The sequence below is a fragment of the Misgurnus anguillicaudatus genome, chromosome 6, assembly GCF_027580225.2.
Source record: "Misgurnus anguillicaudatus chromosome 6, ASM2758022v2, whole genome shotgun sequence".
NCBI lineage: Eukaryota > Metazoa > Chordata > Actinopteri > Cypriniformes > Cobitidae > Misgurnus > Misgurnus anguillicaudatus.
In genome coordinates, this window is record NC_073342.2 from 20,074,403 (window position 1) to 20,093,015 (window position 18,613).

At 39.3% G+C, this 18,613-nt stretch overlaps 1 protein-coding gene across 1 annotated transcript in view; it reads right to left on the reverse strand.

The window, feature by feature from the left end:
- Positions 1–18,613, reverse strand: part of map1ab (microtubule-associated protein 1Ab) — a 43,488-nt gene that overhangs the window by 4,003 nt on the left and 20,872 nt on the right. The window contains exons 3-5 of the mRNA XM_073868699.1: positions 10,614–10,696; positions 10,289–10,426; positions 24–10,197 (exon numbers count right to left, since the gene is read on the reverse strand). Coding sequence (XP_073724800.1) covers positions 24–10,197; positions 10,289–10,426; positions 10,614–10,696 — 10,395 coding nt within the window. The remainder of the gene's footprint in view (positions 1–23; positions 10,198–10,288; positions 10,427–10,613; positions 10,697–18,613) is intronic.

Consider the following 18,613-nt stretch of genomic DNA (forward strand, 5'->3'; position numbering starts at 1 on the left):
GTGCAGTTATGAGATATTTGTACCTGCATTACTCTTAACGCCATTGACTAATCCTTTTCCGGAATTGAACATGTCTCCCCTAGACCCCTGTGTCTCAGACATTTTGGACAATCGAAATAGTTTCTCTGAATCTTTTCTTTTAAGAGAAGGGGCGTGAGTCGAGGAGTCTTTGGATATGTGCTTGACTGGGGTGGTAGATCTCCTGCTTTTTGTATCTCCTTTACCTGCAGGTGATGCAGATTTTTTCTTCCTCAAGGGTTTAGGGTCTTTTTTCACCGGTCGTTCTATGTGGGTCTGACCATTGAGAAGGGCCTCTGGGTCGACCATGCACACATCGGGATGTGGTGGATGAGGAAGAGGGTCTTTCATTGGGATGGGTGGGGGATCATGACTCTTTGGGGAGGAGGAATGATGGCTTCCTCCACTGCCACTGGCAGCAGATGTTTTATCTACTGGTAGGTGCTCTGCATCTTCATCAGAGTCAAGATTTCCCTCTGCTGTAATTGATGGACATTCTTCAGTCTCTGGAGGAACATCTGAGTCAGACTGAGATGGGATTGACTCGCTTAAAGATGTAGGAGGAGTTTCTTCCCCTGCCAGCAGAACGGCTTGTCCACTTTTCGTACCACTAGGAAGGCTCTGTGAAACCTCCTTGCCATCCTCATGGTGGCTTTGGGAAGGACAATGCTGCTTTTTATGAGATCTTCTCTTGATGGAGTGCTGCTCACGCTCATCCCCATCATCTTCCCTTGAACCATCACTTCTGGCATCCTCCTCTCCCTCTTCACTAGAGAATTCATGTGGGCTTGGGTTAATAAAAGATGGAGAGATATCTCCTTTACGGTGTTTCAAGAGTGACGGTGAATGAGAGGATGTGGCTTCCATGCAGAGGTCAGAAGGTCGAGTTAATCCTTCATCTGACACTTCAGAGTAACAGGCCTGAGCTTCAGATGACTGAGACAAGGGTTGAGTTGATTGGCATTCTTTTAAATCATACTTTATCATTTCATTGTCTTCTTCCTCCTCCATACCTTCATAAACATCCTCCCCATAGCCAGGTGGAGCTTTTATATTCACAACATCTTCATTCTGCACTGCAGATGCGAGGTTGCTATACTGGCTAGACTCAACTTTATCTGTTTTCTTGCTGTCTGTTTCCATCTTTACTTCTATTTGTTCCTTCTCATCCATTTTTGCTTTAGATTCCTCCTTTACTCCAATCACTTCCTTCTGTTCTGTCTCTTTCTTTTCCTTTGGTTCATCTAACAGGAATTCAGTTTTTCTTTCACTCTCCATCATTTGCTCTGACTTTTCTTTTTTGCTATTATCTGGACTATCGTCCCTCTTTTCTAAGCTTACATCAACCTTCTCTTCATGTTTTATCTCTTTTTCTTCCATTGCTGTAAGTTTTATATTTTCATCTGCCTCACTCTTCTTTTCATATTCCATCTTGCTCACTTTTGCTTCTTTTAGTTCTATTGTCTCATGTGTTTTCTCAGCCTCCTCTTTCTTTTCCTCTGACTTTTTATCTTCCTCTTGCTTAATATCTTCACTTACTGGGCTAATACTGAGTGTTCCACATGCTGTGTCTGGCACCTTCTGAGAGCTCATAATTTCTGTTGACCCATCTGCTTTGAGCAAGTCAGATTTTGTGGTTGAGATTTTAGCATCAGTATGTTGCCCTGTTAATGATATGTCGTCTGATTTTTGATCAGGAGCTAGAGATCTGTCACATTCAATTCTGCATGGTAAGGTTCCCTCGTCAAAACTGCTTTTGTTATCCTCAGGCTCCTCATCGGAGGATTTTCCCTCTGAGTGTTTGTCAGCAGAGTCAGCTTTCACCAAAGGTGCAATATTGAACATATGGGATGTGTCGGATGCCATCTCTGTTGGTTGTGCAAGCTCAGGCGCTGCTGAATCTGGAAGTTTTGAGCAGTGTGGTTCTGTTACAGACATACGATTTAGATCAGAAACATGATCCCTGTCAGATTTAATGCTTGACATGTCCTCCTCTGACTTTTCCTCTGCTGATGATGTTTGATCTTGAAGAAAGGATTTGGATTCTTCCAAAGGACTGAGGGGAGAAAACTTGGCCATACTGGATAATGGTTCGGCTGTCGTTGTACCAAGCCCAAATCTATCTGAAACTTCCATGTATTCATCTCTTAAATGTACCCCAGAACTTAAATATGGTAAATCCATAATTGGGGATTCTTCCTCTTTCAGTGATGAGTACTCATATGATATACTGTCTCCATCTGACCTTAGTTGGCCACCAGGAACTGTAACTGGGGTGTCAGACCTTTCTACAAAGTGTTGACCAGTTGAATACGAAGCAGACGTTGAAGAAGAGTAACTGAAGGATGATGATGAAGAGTAAGTTGCATCAGACATTGCTGCCTGAGCACTGGCTAGGAATTCAGACCCTTCAGTCTTTCTATCCACAGCTGTCTGTGGTTCATGCTCATGTTTGACATCACTGACCTCAGGTGTATCAGACTGAACTAAACTAGTGTTCTTTGACTGTTCACCATCTTTGACGCATACATCATGCTTATCTTCTAGTACTACTGACGGCTCTGTTGTTTGTGAGAGACCAACTGTGCTTGCCTGTACAGCTGTTCTAGCTTCTGAACCAGTGGTCTTTTCTTGTACTGTGGCCTCTTCTTGTTTTATACCAAGTGGTTTAGATGTATCAGTAATATCAAAAGCTGCTTTAGACTCTTTCTCAGAGATCTCTCTGGCACCCTTTTCGATATCCAAGTCACTTACATCTTCCTCTTCTTCTTCATCCTCATAGTCATCCTCTCCTTCTGCAAATATTTTCTGGCTTCTGACCGAACATTCCTCTGCCTCTGCACTCACAGTCAGTGACTTGCTTGTAAGAGAATCGGTTTTGCTAGTGGACTCATGCGAAAGAACATTGTCATCAGGTTGCATCAACTGCCCAGAAAAACTAGAAGCAGCGGCACTAGTGTCTGCTTCTTCGGGCAATAAACTGGGAGGATGTATATCCTTCTCAGGGGGTGAATACCGACCAGAACAAAATGGGTCCTCTTTGCTTTCATCCGAATCAAATTTATTTTTATCTTTACTGATTTCACTTTTTGAGATTTCACTCTCATGGTAGACAGAAGCTGATGATGCTGTTTTACTACTTGATTGATCTTGTGATGATGTGAGAATCCCTTGCTGGGAGGAAGCGTCGGCCACATGGGTTTCAGTTTTACTTGAAGTTTTGGTCTTGTCCAAGTCATCTGATTTAGGGGTCTGCTGTGTTGTATGGTCTTTCTCTAACTTATCAGATTGTGTAACACTGGAAGAAAACGTACAAGGTTCTTCATGTGACAATTTGGCAAGACTTTCATCTTCTCCATCAGAAAGAGAAGGTGTGTCCTCTTTTGTTTCTTTCTCCTTCTCTTTCTCCTCTCTCTCCAATTTCTCTGATTTGTCTTGTAAATCGCTAGAGGCAAATGAGCTTGAACCTGCTGCAGAAGTGGGTCTGGTATCATAAGTCTCTGCATATGTCAAACTGTTGTCCAGATAAACTGTATCTGGTCTCTCTTCCCTAACCAGTTGTTCTTCTTGGTATTGTTCCTTATTATCTTGCTCTGAGTAGGCACTGTGGCTACTGTGAATACTTGTCCTAGGCTCAGTAAATGAAGTCTGATAATCAACCTTGCTAAAAGATACTGGTTCATCATCACTTTGTTCCTCAACTAGGCACACAGCTCCAAGCAAATGGGACTGACTTGCAATTCTGTTGTCTAAATCGATATCCAGAGTAGAGTGCTGATCCTCTTCCTCTTTATCTTTTGAAATAGGCTTTTCATATGGCTCATATTTAGAAGCCTCATAGCTTTCTTTTTCTACTTCATAAGTCATCTTGTCATCTTTTTCCTCTTTGAATGCAATCTTCTCAGTTTCAGCCTTCTCAGCACATTTTTCATCAGCACTGTCAGTCTTTTGAAAATCTGAATGTGATTCAGTTCCTGGAGATGCAATTTCACGTTCTCCTTCCCTTTCCCGCTCAGCCTCCTTAGGTTTTGCAGTCTCCTTTATTTCATGTTTGGCATCCTCAACACTTGACTGACTGCCAGAGGCGGACAGTGTGATACTCAGTACTTTGCTTTCACCTAGAGGAAGCTGACTGGAAATCTCTGTTACAGATTTACTACTGTCATCTTCTCCAGTAGCAAGAGTTGGAGATGTGGTCTCCACCCTAAACGCTTTCTCTGGTTCAGGTGATGTTTCACTTGAATCTCTAGTCAACTCTTTTTCTTCTAAATGGGTAACAATTTCCTCTTTTTGTATACTGATATCAGGGGTTAAAGATTGTCCAGAAGTGCTTGCTTTTAGTTCCTCCAATTTCCAGGGTTCAACTGATAACGGTCTTGAACCAGCACCTCCCATAAAAACAGCATCTCCTTCATCCTCCTCTGTACTTTCATCTTCGTCTGAGAATTTAGTTGGAAACGTAGTTTCAAAAGTTGTCTTTATGCTGTCTTTTGTTTTGTCTACAGTCAAGGTTTCTTGTGCAATCTCTTCAATGAATTTTTCTTTATAATCTAAATTTAATTTTAATCCAATGTCTGTTGATGGTAACGTATCTGATTCTGGTAAAGATGTGTACTGCTCATGGGGCTCATCTTTGAGTTTGACTTGATCTTTACAGCTAAGATCTGAGGTCCCAAACATTTGTTCTGGTGATTCTGAAAGAGATTCCTTTTTAGCTTCTTGACTCATTTCAGCTATAGACTTCATTTCCTCTGACACCAATTTTGATGTATCATCTTTTATTAATTTCTCAGACTCAATGGTAGCTTTAAAATCATGCTCAGTGAGAAGATTTTGTTCAGATATTACAACATCTTTTTCAAACAATTTGCCAGCAGAATCATGTTCTGACTTTGAATCTACTTTTTTTTCTGATTCTGATTGATTTTTCTGAATGTTTTCTTCTGCAGGTATGGTTTTAAGTTCTTCTGTCACAATACCTGGTTGAGGTATTTTAGCCACAATCTCTTCAATATGTTTTTCTTCATAATCCTCATCCTGCTTAGCAGCAGAATCTGATACAGATGGATCTACAGAGATCTGAAGCTGACTGTCATCCAAACTCTTATCTTTGGATTCACTTGCTTTCAGTACGTCTTTAAACATAACCGGCTGTTCTGATTTGCTTGTCTCATCCTCTTTAGCTAGTAAATCTTTGTTACTAGATGTTATCGTCTGAAATTGGCTCTCCAGTTTAGAGTTATAATCAGATTCAGAGATAGTAAGCACATCTTTTGCTCCGTAAGTCTGATGTGCTGTAGATTCTTCATCAGGTTTGCCAGTTGAACTAACTGACACTTCTTTTTTGTCCTCTACCTCTTTGTCTTGCCAATTCTGATGTTCTTTAGCAGATGAACTTAAGTCTTGCTCATCTTTAAATTCATGGTCAAATTTTGGTGAAAAATCAGTTTTATCTGAAAGTGATATTTTTCTTTGGGATTTGGTGTCTTCTACAATTTTCTCTGTATCTTCGGTACTTAGGTGCTCTGCATGTTGAGGTTGGGCTGCTACAGGTTCATAATCTTCTTTCTGGTCTGCAATTTCTAAATGGGTGGTTTGGGCCTCTTTCACAAACTTCTCCTTCAGTTCTTCATCTTGTTTGCTTGTAATTTCAGTCTCACATGGGGCTACCCCTAATGTATGAGATTCCTTCTCTTGTACTGGCATCTCTTTTAATTTTTGATCATCTTTAGTTTTCTCGGAACTGAAGAACTGACTCTCCTCTACATGCATATCTGGGTTTAAGAGTTCCTCTTGTTTTAGAGATTTTACTTCTTCTGCACTGTTATCCTTAGATTCTTCATGTTCTTTGTCAGCTGAAATGATTTTGTCAGATGCCAGACAAGTGTCAATTTCTGTTTTTTTATCATCTCTTAAGGTAACATCTGCATCTTTCTGAAGCTGGTCTACTTTACAGACAGTAGCATCACTTTCCACTGAAACTTCAATTGACTTTAATGTCTGCTCAGACATCTTTTCCAATTTAGTTGTTATATCTGCGTCTACAGTGTTTTCTTTTAGTTCATGGCATGTTGATGTTTCTACTTTAATATCTAAGCTTGCTTCCATGACCTGATGAGATGAATCAGTCTTATATTTCTCTTTGGATTCCAGATCCAGTTTGGAAGATATTTCAACTTTCTCTGACTGAATTTCTTCTATTTGTTTCTCAGACCTTTCCAGGACTGTTGGAGAACTGTGATCTTGCAACTCGTCCTCTTTTATATGTTTCTCAGAGGAGAAATTAGAGGGCAATGCTGTTTTCTCTTTTACCTCATCATGTTTTGTTACCTCTGGATGTGATAAATATTGGTCTTTGAGCTTCTCTTCAACATCATGTTTCTCATCCTCACACTTTTCTTTCTCTATTTCTCTTTCTTCTATTTCTGTGGATAATTTTATATCATGCGTTTTATCAATGCTACTACAATCATCAGATAACTTGCCATCTTTATCCTCTAGAATCATAGACTTACTGCTCTCTTTTAGGTCCTCTTCAACTCTATCCTTGTTTTCAGCAATTTGATGAGGCATTACCTCAGTACTCCTTATTGCTTCACTTTCTTTTAGGTTCTCAACATTTTCTCCAAATACAGGCAGTGCAGAAGTTGACAAGTCTGTACTTTTTGTTTCTTCCTTTTCTCCTTGAGTTATTTCCTTTTCGTTGTCCTTTTCATATTTTATTTCAGTAAGGCTAACTGGCTCTTGTGGTTCATGATGAGGCTCTTTAAGGGGGATTTTATCCTTCCCCTCCACAGGTGACATTCTGAGGGGAGAGTGGGATGTGCTAGGTGGTCCAGAAGCCATTTTAACAGTACTGTCATCAGGGCTAATGCAGCGGTCTTCCACCTCTGGATAAACACTGGATTCAGTAATCGGAAGCTTAGAAATGCTGTGTGATGGAGAAGAGAGTGTTTCTGATCCTGTCGCCATCTCAGAAGGAAAGGATTTTTTGTCAGTTGAAGAATCTGGAATGAAAGCCACAGGACTTTTGGGTTTGTCCATTTCTTTCTCATTGTTTTCAAGTTTATCAGGTGAGGCATATCCTTCTTGTAACTTTTCAAGTGAAATGTCAACATTTGGTGTTTGATCTTCATACTCATCCTCATCTTCATCGTCATAATGGGCTTCAATCTCAATCCCCTCTGTTTTTCCTTCTAAGGGAGGTGGAGGAGATTCCTGAGATGGAGATGATTTAAAACACTTGTCCTCCTCTAGTGAAGATGTTGGTGAGATCGTTCCGGCTGAATGTAAATAATCCTTTCCTTGAGTGGCCTCTTTCTGGCCAACAGGATGTACAGTGTTTACAGTATCTAAAAGCAGATAACTTTTTCCGGTATCTTCAGTCTGAGGTGCTGTGATTGATGCTACTGACTGATCCTCTGCAACAGAAGTGGGTAAAGAGGACAGCTTGTCGTACTCAGTTATGGACGTTGCTGAAGAAACATGTTCCTCTTCAGCTAATGGAGCTGTAAATATGTTTGTGTAGATAGAAATAGCAGGCTCCTGTGGTTTGCTAGTCCCACTGCCTGGTGCAGCTGCTGGTATTTCTTTCATTCCTTGAATGGCAACAAAGGAGCCTGGTTGGTCTGGGACTGAGACATCATAGCTACCACCCTCATATTGGAGGTGTGGTATCCTGTCCTCTGCCTCTTCATGAATCTCTTCATCTGAGATTGTCTGCTCAGTCTCTGGATAACCTGGAAAGGTCTCATCCTGGATGTATGATAAGTTATCTGCTGCTGCAGCTCCTTGAGCAGTAGAGGTAATGCCAGCTGTGACACCTCCAACATTTGACAAGTATGCATCATGGTCTTCCTTTACTTTCTCAGCAGAGAGATCTTTTATTTCTTCATCTGCAATGGCATCCAAATCTTCTGCTTCTTCTAGTTCAGCTTTTTCAATCACATCATCATCTTCAAACATCTCCTCCTCAGCTTCAGCTTTACTTTCTTCCCTATGTTTTTGCTTCTCCATTTCCTCCACTTCGTGCTTTCTGTCCGCTACTTCAAAGTCTTTGGTTTCCTTTGCTGCCCCTTCGTCCTCTTCGTCACCTATACCCATGTCTTCCTCGTCCTCCTCATCTGTCCTCTTAACACTCTTTATTTCAACCTCTTCCTCATCTTCATCTTCAATACCTGTACCCTCATCCTCAAATTTCTCTAATTCTGATGACTGAGCCTCCTCATGTTGTTCTTTCACTTCTTCTACAGCTACTGCTTCTTTGATTTCTGCTGATGCCGTTCCCTCATTCTCTTTTTGTTCTGAGACAGTTGTTGCAGCTTGAGTAACATCATCTTGCTCCCCTTCTTCTGCAGTTTTTGGACGTTCATTGTCTTTTTCAGCTGTTAATTCTGAGATGGTAAGGGCACTTTTAGGAGCTTCAGTATGTCCTGTTAATTCAGTGAGTGACAACTTGGCAAAGTCTTTAGTTAAATCTAGAGTAGATGAAGCAGATGTGTCTTCTCCTGTCCCATTCTTTTGTGCCTTAGGCTCAATCTTCTCAGTCACTGTTTTTTTTACAGTCTTCCCACTGTCAACCTTGGCAGTTTTCGGTTTGCTTTTTACTGTTTTGGGTTTCACTTGGGTTTTGGCTTTGTGGAGGGTCTTCTTGACCTCAGGTGTGAAAGGTTTCAGGTCAGGTTTAGTTATTTTCCTCAGTTCAGTATTTGAAGTGTCCTTGGCTTTAACCTTTTTCTCTTCTTTTTTCACACCATCATCTTTTTTTATTTCACGTTTTTCTTTCTTTAATTCTTTCTTTTCTTTGTCTTTCTTTTCATCCATTTTCGACACCTTTTCTTTTGGGTGCTTATTCAGTGGTTTCTCTTTCAATTGCTTTTTCTTTTCGGCCACTTCTGCTTTTGGCTTTAGGGGTCTGTTGTGTTTTTTTTCTTCTTTTTTCTCAATCTTGTTATCCTTGAAAGAGTCACTCTTAGGTTCAATGAAGGACACGTTCTCACGTTCATCAGTTTCTTTCTTGGAAGGCTTAGATGGTGCATGAGTCTTGGGAGATGACTGAAGACTTTCTTTGCTGTGAGTTCTTTGCTTTAATTTTGTTTGTTTGACAGCTGTTGGTGAGAGCCCAGAAGTTACGTCTTTTTGTGTGGCTACTGGATTGCGTAGGAAGTCAAGGTGCTTTAACTTTTCAAGTCCCTCAAGGATTTTGTTCTGTGGTGCATTTCCAGGAAATAAAACCCTTACGATTTTCTCTGTGGGGTTGGCAGGGAGCCACACCACAAGAGCTGTGATAGATGTCAAATACGGTACAGATATTTCTCCCTCTTTTCCATTTGAGAGCACTATCCCTGTCTTAGCTTTGCTGTTACCTGCCCACTTTTGCATAAGGAACTGCATTTCCTTACTGTCCTTCACAGGGTTCAGGACAAACATGTCTAATTTACCCACACCCATTTTGTGAAAAAGAGTAATGGGCTCAATCGTATTACCAGCCACTCGAGATAAGGGCTCAGGTTTAATTCCTAGTTTGTTGAGGTATTGCAATGTAAGAGATGCTTCCTCAATGCTTCGCTTGACTTTCAAATTCGATTCTGATGTCCGAAGCTTCTCGGGTACATTGAAGAATACGACTCCAAGCTCCGGAGAGATCAGGTTCTTCATCCAGTCGCTGTAGGTGGTTGAGTCTTGAGACTGCTCCTCCTCCTGTTCTGCAACCTTTCTCTGAAGGAGTCCATTGATCCCAGGAAGGTTATCAGCACCAATATGTGTAAGAAGAACAGAATCAATACGATCTAAATGTCTGACAAGCTTCCAAAAGCATGACCTTCTGTCAGATCCACCATCGATCAGAATGTTAAAACCATTGACAGCAAAGAGGGCAGAATCCCCCCGTCCACCAGGAAAGATGTAGCAGCAAGGCTTTGAGAGCTTTAAGAATCCTCCAGAGGTCGGAGGCTCAAGAAGGTCAAATGGGGATGGTACATCCACAGTTTCAGATATGTACTCTGTGAACTCAGTGACTCCCTCCATCTTAGGAAGTATGAGCTCAGGATTCAGCCTATAGTTCAGCAACTCCTTAATACGTTGCTGTTGGCCCAAAGAGCTCCAGCCTGCCTCACTGCGGCAAGACACGGTCAGTACAGGCCGCTGTCCGGGGCTGGCTTTAACCAGAAGATTACTGATCTACAAAACAAAGTCAAAGTAATGCTTTTGCTTTTTCATTTTAATAAAAGAAAATGTTCCCAAATCAACCGTTAAAAGTATCTAAACTCACCTCAGGATCTGCAAACACACGTGAGAAGGTTTGATAACTGAAGATTCCAGTTTGTAAAACCAGGTCACCTTGGTCAGAGCTCTGGCCACTCAGGACCAGTAGCTTGTGCACAGCTGGGTCAGATACAAGATAATGGATCTAGGACATAAAGAGAGACATAGAGGGCATTTAAAATGCATTACCCTATTATAGTCCGTCTGTATTCAGCAAGTCATCACGAGGTTGTGCTTCACAAAGGTTATTGAGTCTAACATCAAATCCATTAATCAGCCTTTGTTAGACATAGAAAGAGCACCTTGTCCAAAAGAGATTTTGTTGAAATTACCTCTGATACAACAGAGTCTTCTGATGGATTTACCAACACAACCGTCTCAAGAACATCACTTTTGTGGTGCAGAGTCCTTTGTCCTGAAAAATAAAAATATTGTTGATATTATAGTTGCATGGGAAATTTTACAGTTTAAACCGTTTGAAAAGTACAAATAAAAAACATCAGCATGTAATATAAATATACTCTCTAATATGGTAATCTGGTAAAATAAATACATTTCCTCTCTCATCTCACATTAGCATCACAGAATAAATACTACCCTTATACAAGGATCACAGAAACAATAAAAGTACACACATAGATTTCAAAGGTTTAAGCAGCGCAGAGACAAAAGACAGCCCTGAATCCCATCAGAGAAATGATTCGACTCACAACCAATGTGCCAGTACTCTATTATCAAACCCTAGGTAGTTATTATCTGAAGTACATTGGCCAACACAAATATAATCCAATGCCTAAATGAGGAAATGACTTAAAATGCCCAGCACAGCATCCTTAGTTTAATCCTCAGTGGCATCTCCCTTAACACTGCATTGATTTCTTCATCTGAAATCCAACATCAGCTACAGTATATGATGGACAATGTTACTCAAAATGAAAAAAAAAAAACTAAAAGGCATACGGTAGCTATCAATTTTCAATTCAAGTTTATTTTTAATAAATCTTTCTGGTCTTTAAATTAGTTTTTCGTAATGAAAAGACACTCAGGCCTGGTTTCACAGACAAGGCTTAGCTAAAGCCAGCACTAAGAGTTAAATTAAGATGTTTAAGCATCTTTTGTGAACATGCCTCAAGTACTGGTGTGTATCTTGATACAAATCAATGCCTTTCAGTGCAAGTTAAGCCTTGTCTGTAAAACCAGGGGTTAGATTTAAAGTCAAAGTCTAACAGTCAATAAAATGACCAATCATTATTCACTTTTTACCGTGACATTATGTTGTGTTACACCAAAGTAAGTCTTATTCAAACAGTACAGCAGGTCTTGTAGATTTTTTCAAGTACTTACTTAAAAGGATATACATATTATGAATACCAAATCTTTATGCAGTATAACCAATTTTCTGTATGTCTCACTCGTATTACATTTGTGTTATATCGGCCATATTTCTTTCTCAATATCAGCATTGGCCATAAAAAAGAAAGTCTAAAAAGAAAATCTTGGTGCGACGTGTTTAATAAACAGTCCTGCAAGAGTTCTGTTAATAAGATCAAGGATGTTTGGATTATAGCCAGAGGTAGGGATTAAACTGTAAATAACTAAGAGGATATCTAAGAGGATAGCAGGATATCACATGATACAAATTTTAAACCACTCCATAGTCTATTGCAAACACATTTATCATCTGTTTTCATTTATATTATAAGAAGCATTAAAAGAACAGGGTGTCTGGAAGAATGAATGGGATTATTAAATAGCTGCTGAACCAGCATAACTGGGGTTTGAACCAAGATGGCCTGAGCCCGGCTCTGCTTTTATTAGCCAGATGGTCTAGGGTTGAGATACAGAGGTGAAAGCACAACATGTGTGAAGGTGAGGCAGATTTCACCAATGCAAATAATTCTTGCTGCCATGGAAATGGCAAACTTCATTAACTCCACCCCTGCTGCTCTCTGTACAGCATCAGGGTGTTGTCTGACTGACAAAGCAGTTTGAAACAAAGGAGGTTTTAGTGTTTGTCACTGCAGTGTCTTCTCTGTGGTCTGTGCTTTGCCGAAGTCCATGATGGACACGATGTCCAAAGCAACATGGGTCTATTAGACTGATATTAAATACCATGTATGCTACCCTATTTGTATCGTCTACTGAAAATTTGATTAATAAAAAAAGACAGTCAAGATGAGCAACATTAAAAAACAAGCATTCATTCAATTTGCTCAGAAAGGTCAATTTGAATAAATATTAACCCCTAATTTTTTCATCAAGCCTGGTCATCATTATATAGCTATTATTGTTATATTATTACATTTATATGGTTGATTTACTGTATTTCTAGCCTGTTTTTAATAATAGCTAATAATAATAATAGCTATAGTTAATATCTTTATATATGATTTTGTACTTGATATTGTTAGTTGGAGACAGGTGGTATTAGAGGAGGGGCATTCTCATCACTGTGAACATTAGATTGAACAAATATGTAGCTCAGCAATATGTTTGCTCAGTTAATTTGGTCAAATATGTGACCTGTCTGTAGAGATTAGAAGCATCAACGTTTAATTTCAATCATTGATTTCACATTGATTTCTTTGGCATGACTTACTCAGTCACAGTAGCGGCTCGAGACAAAATAAGTGTTCAGAGTTTCATGTTTGTTGCTCGCATATTAAAATATGTGTTTGTTGCGTCATGTAAACCATGTGCATCACGCGTTTTGTCAAAATAAGGGCCTGATGCACACATGTCAAAACCGTTTATGAAAAAAGAGATGCTAACATTCACAAAATACACCCAAGACACTCCCTTAACATTAAAATCTAATTACGCATGAGATTATGCGAGTATCTGGCAAACATGAGCGTCTACTCTTTATTATCATAAACCCTTTAGACGCCTCTGCAGCAGGCACTTATTTTGACAAAACACATGATGCACATAGGTTCACATAGGGGCTGTCCACACGGAGACGCGTATCACTGTATACGTATAAATCTGTTATCGTATTGGCGTTTCATCCACACGGATCCGGCGTTTTGGGAGACTGAATCCGCTATTTTTTGAAACCGGGTCCTAAAGTGGATAAATCTGAAACCGACACCCTTGCGGTTTCGTCTGTACAGCCAAACCGTATATTTTGTGAAGCGAAAACTTCATCACATCACGTGTCGGAAGCCTACTAGCTTTATTACAGCAAAATCTATTGCTTCTGTGCAATTGTGGTGACCAGCAAGCGATAATGGACAACACCATACGTTGGTTATGCGCATGCTCAAAGTCTTCTTCTCCGTGTATAGTGTATATCTGTGGCAGAATTACAGCGCCCCATACTGGTCCGGCATATATACTACACCGCTTTCAGTCGGTTTCAGCGATTTCGTGTTTACGGATTATTTTTTTAGAGCAAGGAAAAAAAATGATTGGATAGGGAATGCACCGGCTTCGTGTGGACAAAGCCTTAGTTATCTCCAGTGGGTGGAGTCAGGCTCTGACCAGGGGTTTAGTTACGCTTTAAAGAAATCAAAGTTATATTTTCACATAGAAAACAGTAAATCATAAAAAAAGACTTTAGCTGGGTTTCATAGACTGGGGCACATATTGTAGATCAATATCAGGTCTTTGTAAGCCATTCTGAATGGCTTACAAACACAAATACAGCATGCAAAGTCTTCATACACTTTAAAGGTCCAAAGCTAAATGACGGTGTTAGATGGATTCCAATTCTTATCCTTAGTAAGCGCTGAGTATTATTCAAAGATTCACTTTAAATTGCACATCTTCACCGCTGTAGTATAATAGAAGAGTCATTTAAGTGTAAGGATCCACCATCTCATCACAGTCACCTGACCTGCTTGATATAAATATCCGCTCATGAACTCAAAAATGAGGGCGTTCGTTTAAAATAAGCTCAAACTGTGCAATGATAAAAGACAGACCAAGCATCCATGCTGCTCTAGATATTTTGCTCTAGATATGATCGCCCAAAAGAGGCATATGGAAGTTTACTCGTACCATTTTCTTGTTTGCTTCTGAGACCATATAACCTTGCAAACAGTGTCTTGCTGTGGTGTATTTTATTACAGACACTAAATCAGTTTTTCCCCAGTGGAACAAGCACATCCTCGTACAGAAGACAGTGAGGTTTTGCAATATCATGCCATTTATTTTCACTTCACTCAAATATACTCAAGGCTGGACATGGGGGGACTCAGGGGGATGGAGTCCAGAGAGTGAATTTTTTAAGGGGGGAAAGAGTTTCACCTCAAAATGTAGAGGACTTCTATCTTTTAGACACATATTCTATGCAAGTTTCATGCATAAATATTAGGGATGCACCGAAATGAAAATTCTTGGCCGAAACCGAAACCCGAAAAAAGAAAACCAAGGCCGAAAAACCGAAACTGAAACACCGAAAGAAATTATTATGCAATTGCATTTATGGCTATTACTGTGTACTAACTAGGGGTGTGTGACGGATCAAAAAACTCACAGTTCGGATCACATTACAGGGCTCCAGACTGCCCCCAAATGGTGGCATTTTGCCCCTAAAATTTGAGAGTGTGCCACTGAATTTTACATCCAATTTGACCTTATTTTCCAAAAGTGCACAATTAAATGTGACACTGAATTTGAAACAGCACATTGTATTTTCTGCATCTATCATCAAGTATTTATTAGTAATACAGTGGAAATTAGAAGAAATGTGAATATTTGGTTAGCATGTTGATTTACGGTGTGTGCCCCTAAATTTTCTGGTTGTGCCCCTAAAATTTTCAGTTGGGGGCCACTGTGCTCCTAGTGAAAAAAGTTAGTCTGGAGCCCTGCATTACAGTTTTTGAGGCACAGATCAGATTATTTTTCCGATCAGCAAAAAGCGGGTGGGAAAAATCTAATAAACAATAAAAAAATTGCAAACATTTATAAAAAAGAACAAAGTTGTACATTAATAAGGTCTGAAATAAGCATTAGGTACAGAAATCAAATTAAATGAATCATAACACAATAAATTAAATATATTATTATTTTTAGAGCTATTTGTCTCTTTGTCATGGCTTGTTTGATTATCATTAATGACACAATCTGACTCTATACATACACTTAAGACATAAACAAATGTTTTTTTTAGAAAAAGAATACTGTGGAGATAATTTTGTTTATATGTGCCCTGTCAATAACAAAGAGATTTTATGTTTGCTTGTTTTTTTTAAACGCGTCTCTCTCGTTTGTGCACTATTAAGGGCGCTTAAACGCGCGCGCACAAACAGAGAAGGAGGGTGAATCTCAAACAGCGCAACAGTCGCTTCACATAAAAATGTTACGTTGTGTTTCATTGCTTTATTCGCCAAATGTATGTTAATGGATTACAGTATGAGACACATTAGCACGACTCTGTCTAAAGTTTACACATCAAGACATACTTAATCTTTGCAGACGCGTGCAAACAGCTCGACCGTGAGTGAAACCTGCTTGGGCACGAAGGGGAGGGGTGGGTAACGACTGATCACCGTGAGTGAAACCCAAGCGCTAGCGCACAGATGGGAGGGGCGCGGTTGACATTCATTTTCGGTTGACATTTTTGGCTGGATTTTTTATTTCGGCCCGAAACCGATAATGCCATTTTCGGCCGAAATTTTCGGCGACCGAAGTTCGGTGCACCCCTAATAAATAAATATAGTAACATTTTCTGCGTCTATGGTTTAAAAATATATCCCTCCAATGAATCTTGGCCATTTCCATCACTCAATATACTCAGTAAAGCCAAACTCTTGTCAGACACTGTTGTTCGCTGATTTTTTTAGATTTGCTGGACCTACACAAGAGGTAAATGCCCTACTTCTGGTAATCCTAGTCCTGTGATTTGGCATTGTCGAATGATTCTGCTGTTAAGCATATTAAAGCCTCTTTTAGCACAACTGTGTCACCCAATCTCCGAGAGCCACCTGGATAAAGGTGTGTCTTCAGCACAATGCTGCAGCCCATAACAACGATTGTGTTTTCATGGTTTATTTGCATATACCCTCTCTGTCTGGTACTGCAGCTGTAGTGAACACTTTGTAGGGAATATTGTGTATTCTGATGCCCAGATTCCATAAGGGAACAGAAAGAGAGTTTGGTAGGAAGGAAACTAGTTTTAAAGGGTAGAAAGGGGCAAGAGAAGTTTTATGGTGTTGTACGGCCGTTTCCTAGGTGGCCAGAAAACTCCAGGCTGAGCCTGAGCCAACTATGAGATCATGTCACCACCCGGCCCATTCATTAGCATCTGAAGCCACAACTCTGTGGTACTGAATACGTAAGTGATGGATGTTTTTCCTGCACTGCAGAGACTCCACACCACTGACATTTACTGTAGGCCTACATTCTCCTAGTGTCAAACAAATGTAACGTAATGTTGTTTTTAAAGTATACAAGCATTTGATTATTATTGGTTGTGGTTATTATTATTATTTTAAACTTTTAAAATGTATCTTAGATATTCTATTTTCCTTTCCTTGCAAAAAGACGGAAATAAAGATACATAATATAGTAAATGAAAACTACGGAAGCCGAGAGAGGACATGCACTATTATTATGATATAAAAGTTGCTTTCGCGTGATCTCGACATACCAAAAGTTGTATTCTTGAGCTTATGTGTGTTCGATAGAACGTGTTGTTTGGTTTGTAAACAGCAAAAGCATATTTGGCTAAATTAGCATGGATGAACAAATAAGATTTTACTTGGATCAGAGATTCGCTCAAGCTAAAATAGATTTGTCAATATTTACAATTTTACAGTGGTGAATTTAGGAACCGTCTGTAAGTTACTCAATAATATACACATTTCTACAGCATTTAAATGGAATGACTTAAAGTCAACAAACAGTTACAAAACCAACGTGTTTATGTGGTTGTCAGCTATAATGCACACTTTTTAGATTTTTGATATTTATTTAATTAAACTATTAAAGGACAAGTTCAGTATTTTACACTTAAAGCCCTGTTTTCAGATTGTTTATGATGAAATAGAACGGTTTTGACTGAAATTTGGACATATGATGCTGGCTCAAGAATTTTCGGGTGTTTGTTCTTTCACCTCCCACCTCTATAATGGCTGTATAGGTGCACAGGAACAATCCTTCCTAAAATGCATTAAACTTTCTTTTACAAAGATGTGAAACTCACTGAGTGGTCAGGGGTGTTCACTGATATGCTCACACAAAATTCGCTGCAAAAGATGCTTTCCAACAGGTTTTATCGTAGTTTTTGTCCAACTCCATTGACTTGTATTAGATGTGCTGTGAGGTACGGTATTACTCCGCCGCCGGAAACGTTATTTGTATTCTTGCAATTGGCAAAGGTGGATTATCGCCACCAACTGGGCTGGAGTGTCTATTATTCGAACATGAACCGTCCAACTTTATTTATTTATTAAGTCTATCGGCTACACATTAGCTACAAGTCGTGATCGCGAGAAAACAACTTTTTTATCTCGAGATAACGAGAAATTAAAGGCGTTCTAAGCGAATCGGTGTGTTGATTTTTGAAATGTGAATGCGGCCAAACCCAACCCCCAAATCCTTCTTGGCGTTTATTGGCTGGAACACTTTGTTTTGTTTCGTGGTGCAGGTTTGGCCACTGCGCTTACACTGAAGTCTGTAGAGCCGGGGCTGTCCACAGAGATAGCGGTTTTTTACACTTTGATCAGCAGACAGGCAGCAAGCAGATAGTGAGGAGATGTTTGCTGTGTGTAACAAAAAATGTTTTATGGTCTAAAACGCGTGAATTCGTTTAGAGCGCCTTTAAGTCGTGATCACGAGAAAACAAGCAAGCAAAAATAATAATAGTGCATGTCCTCTCTCGGCTTTCACAGAAAACTATATATGATATATAAAATAATATATTAATATTATTCAACTAGATAGATTTAGATTTAAATTTTGTATAATTTAAATAAAGAGACATTTCCTAATGGTTTCTTTAAAGGTCAAGAATCTAAGTAATTTTTATCATAAAATCTGCGTAACGTTTCATGCATAATTCATATTAGAATAAGATGTTCAGACAACCCTTAACAAATGGAGATATATGCAAGGTCTTTAAAAGTTACATTAGCAGAACCGATGCATTTAATTCTTCAAGCTTAACATGACACTTAATGTATTATTCAATTTATCTGAAGAGACTTTTTCGAAGATTGGATGAATGGTTCATTATAAAACATTATATTGAGTCCAAGCTAAACTATAGTGACTGCAAATAAAATTAAAGGGCAAGTTCACCCAAAAATGAAAAGAATGTTCTATAAATATATTTGTAATCAAGCAAGAAATAGGAGCATCATTGTCTTCCATAGTACGAAAG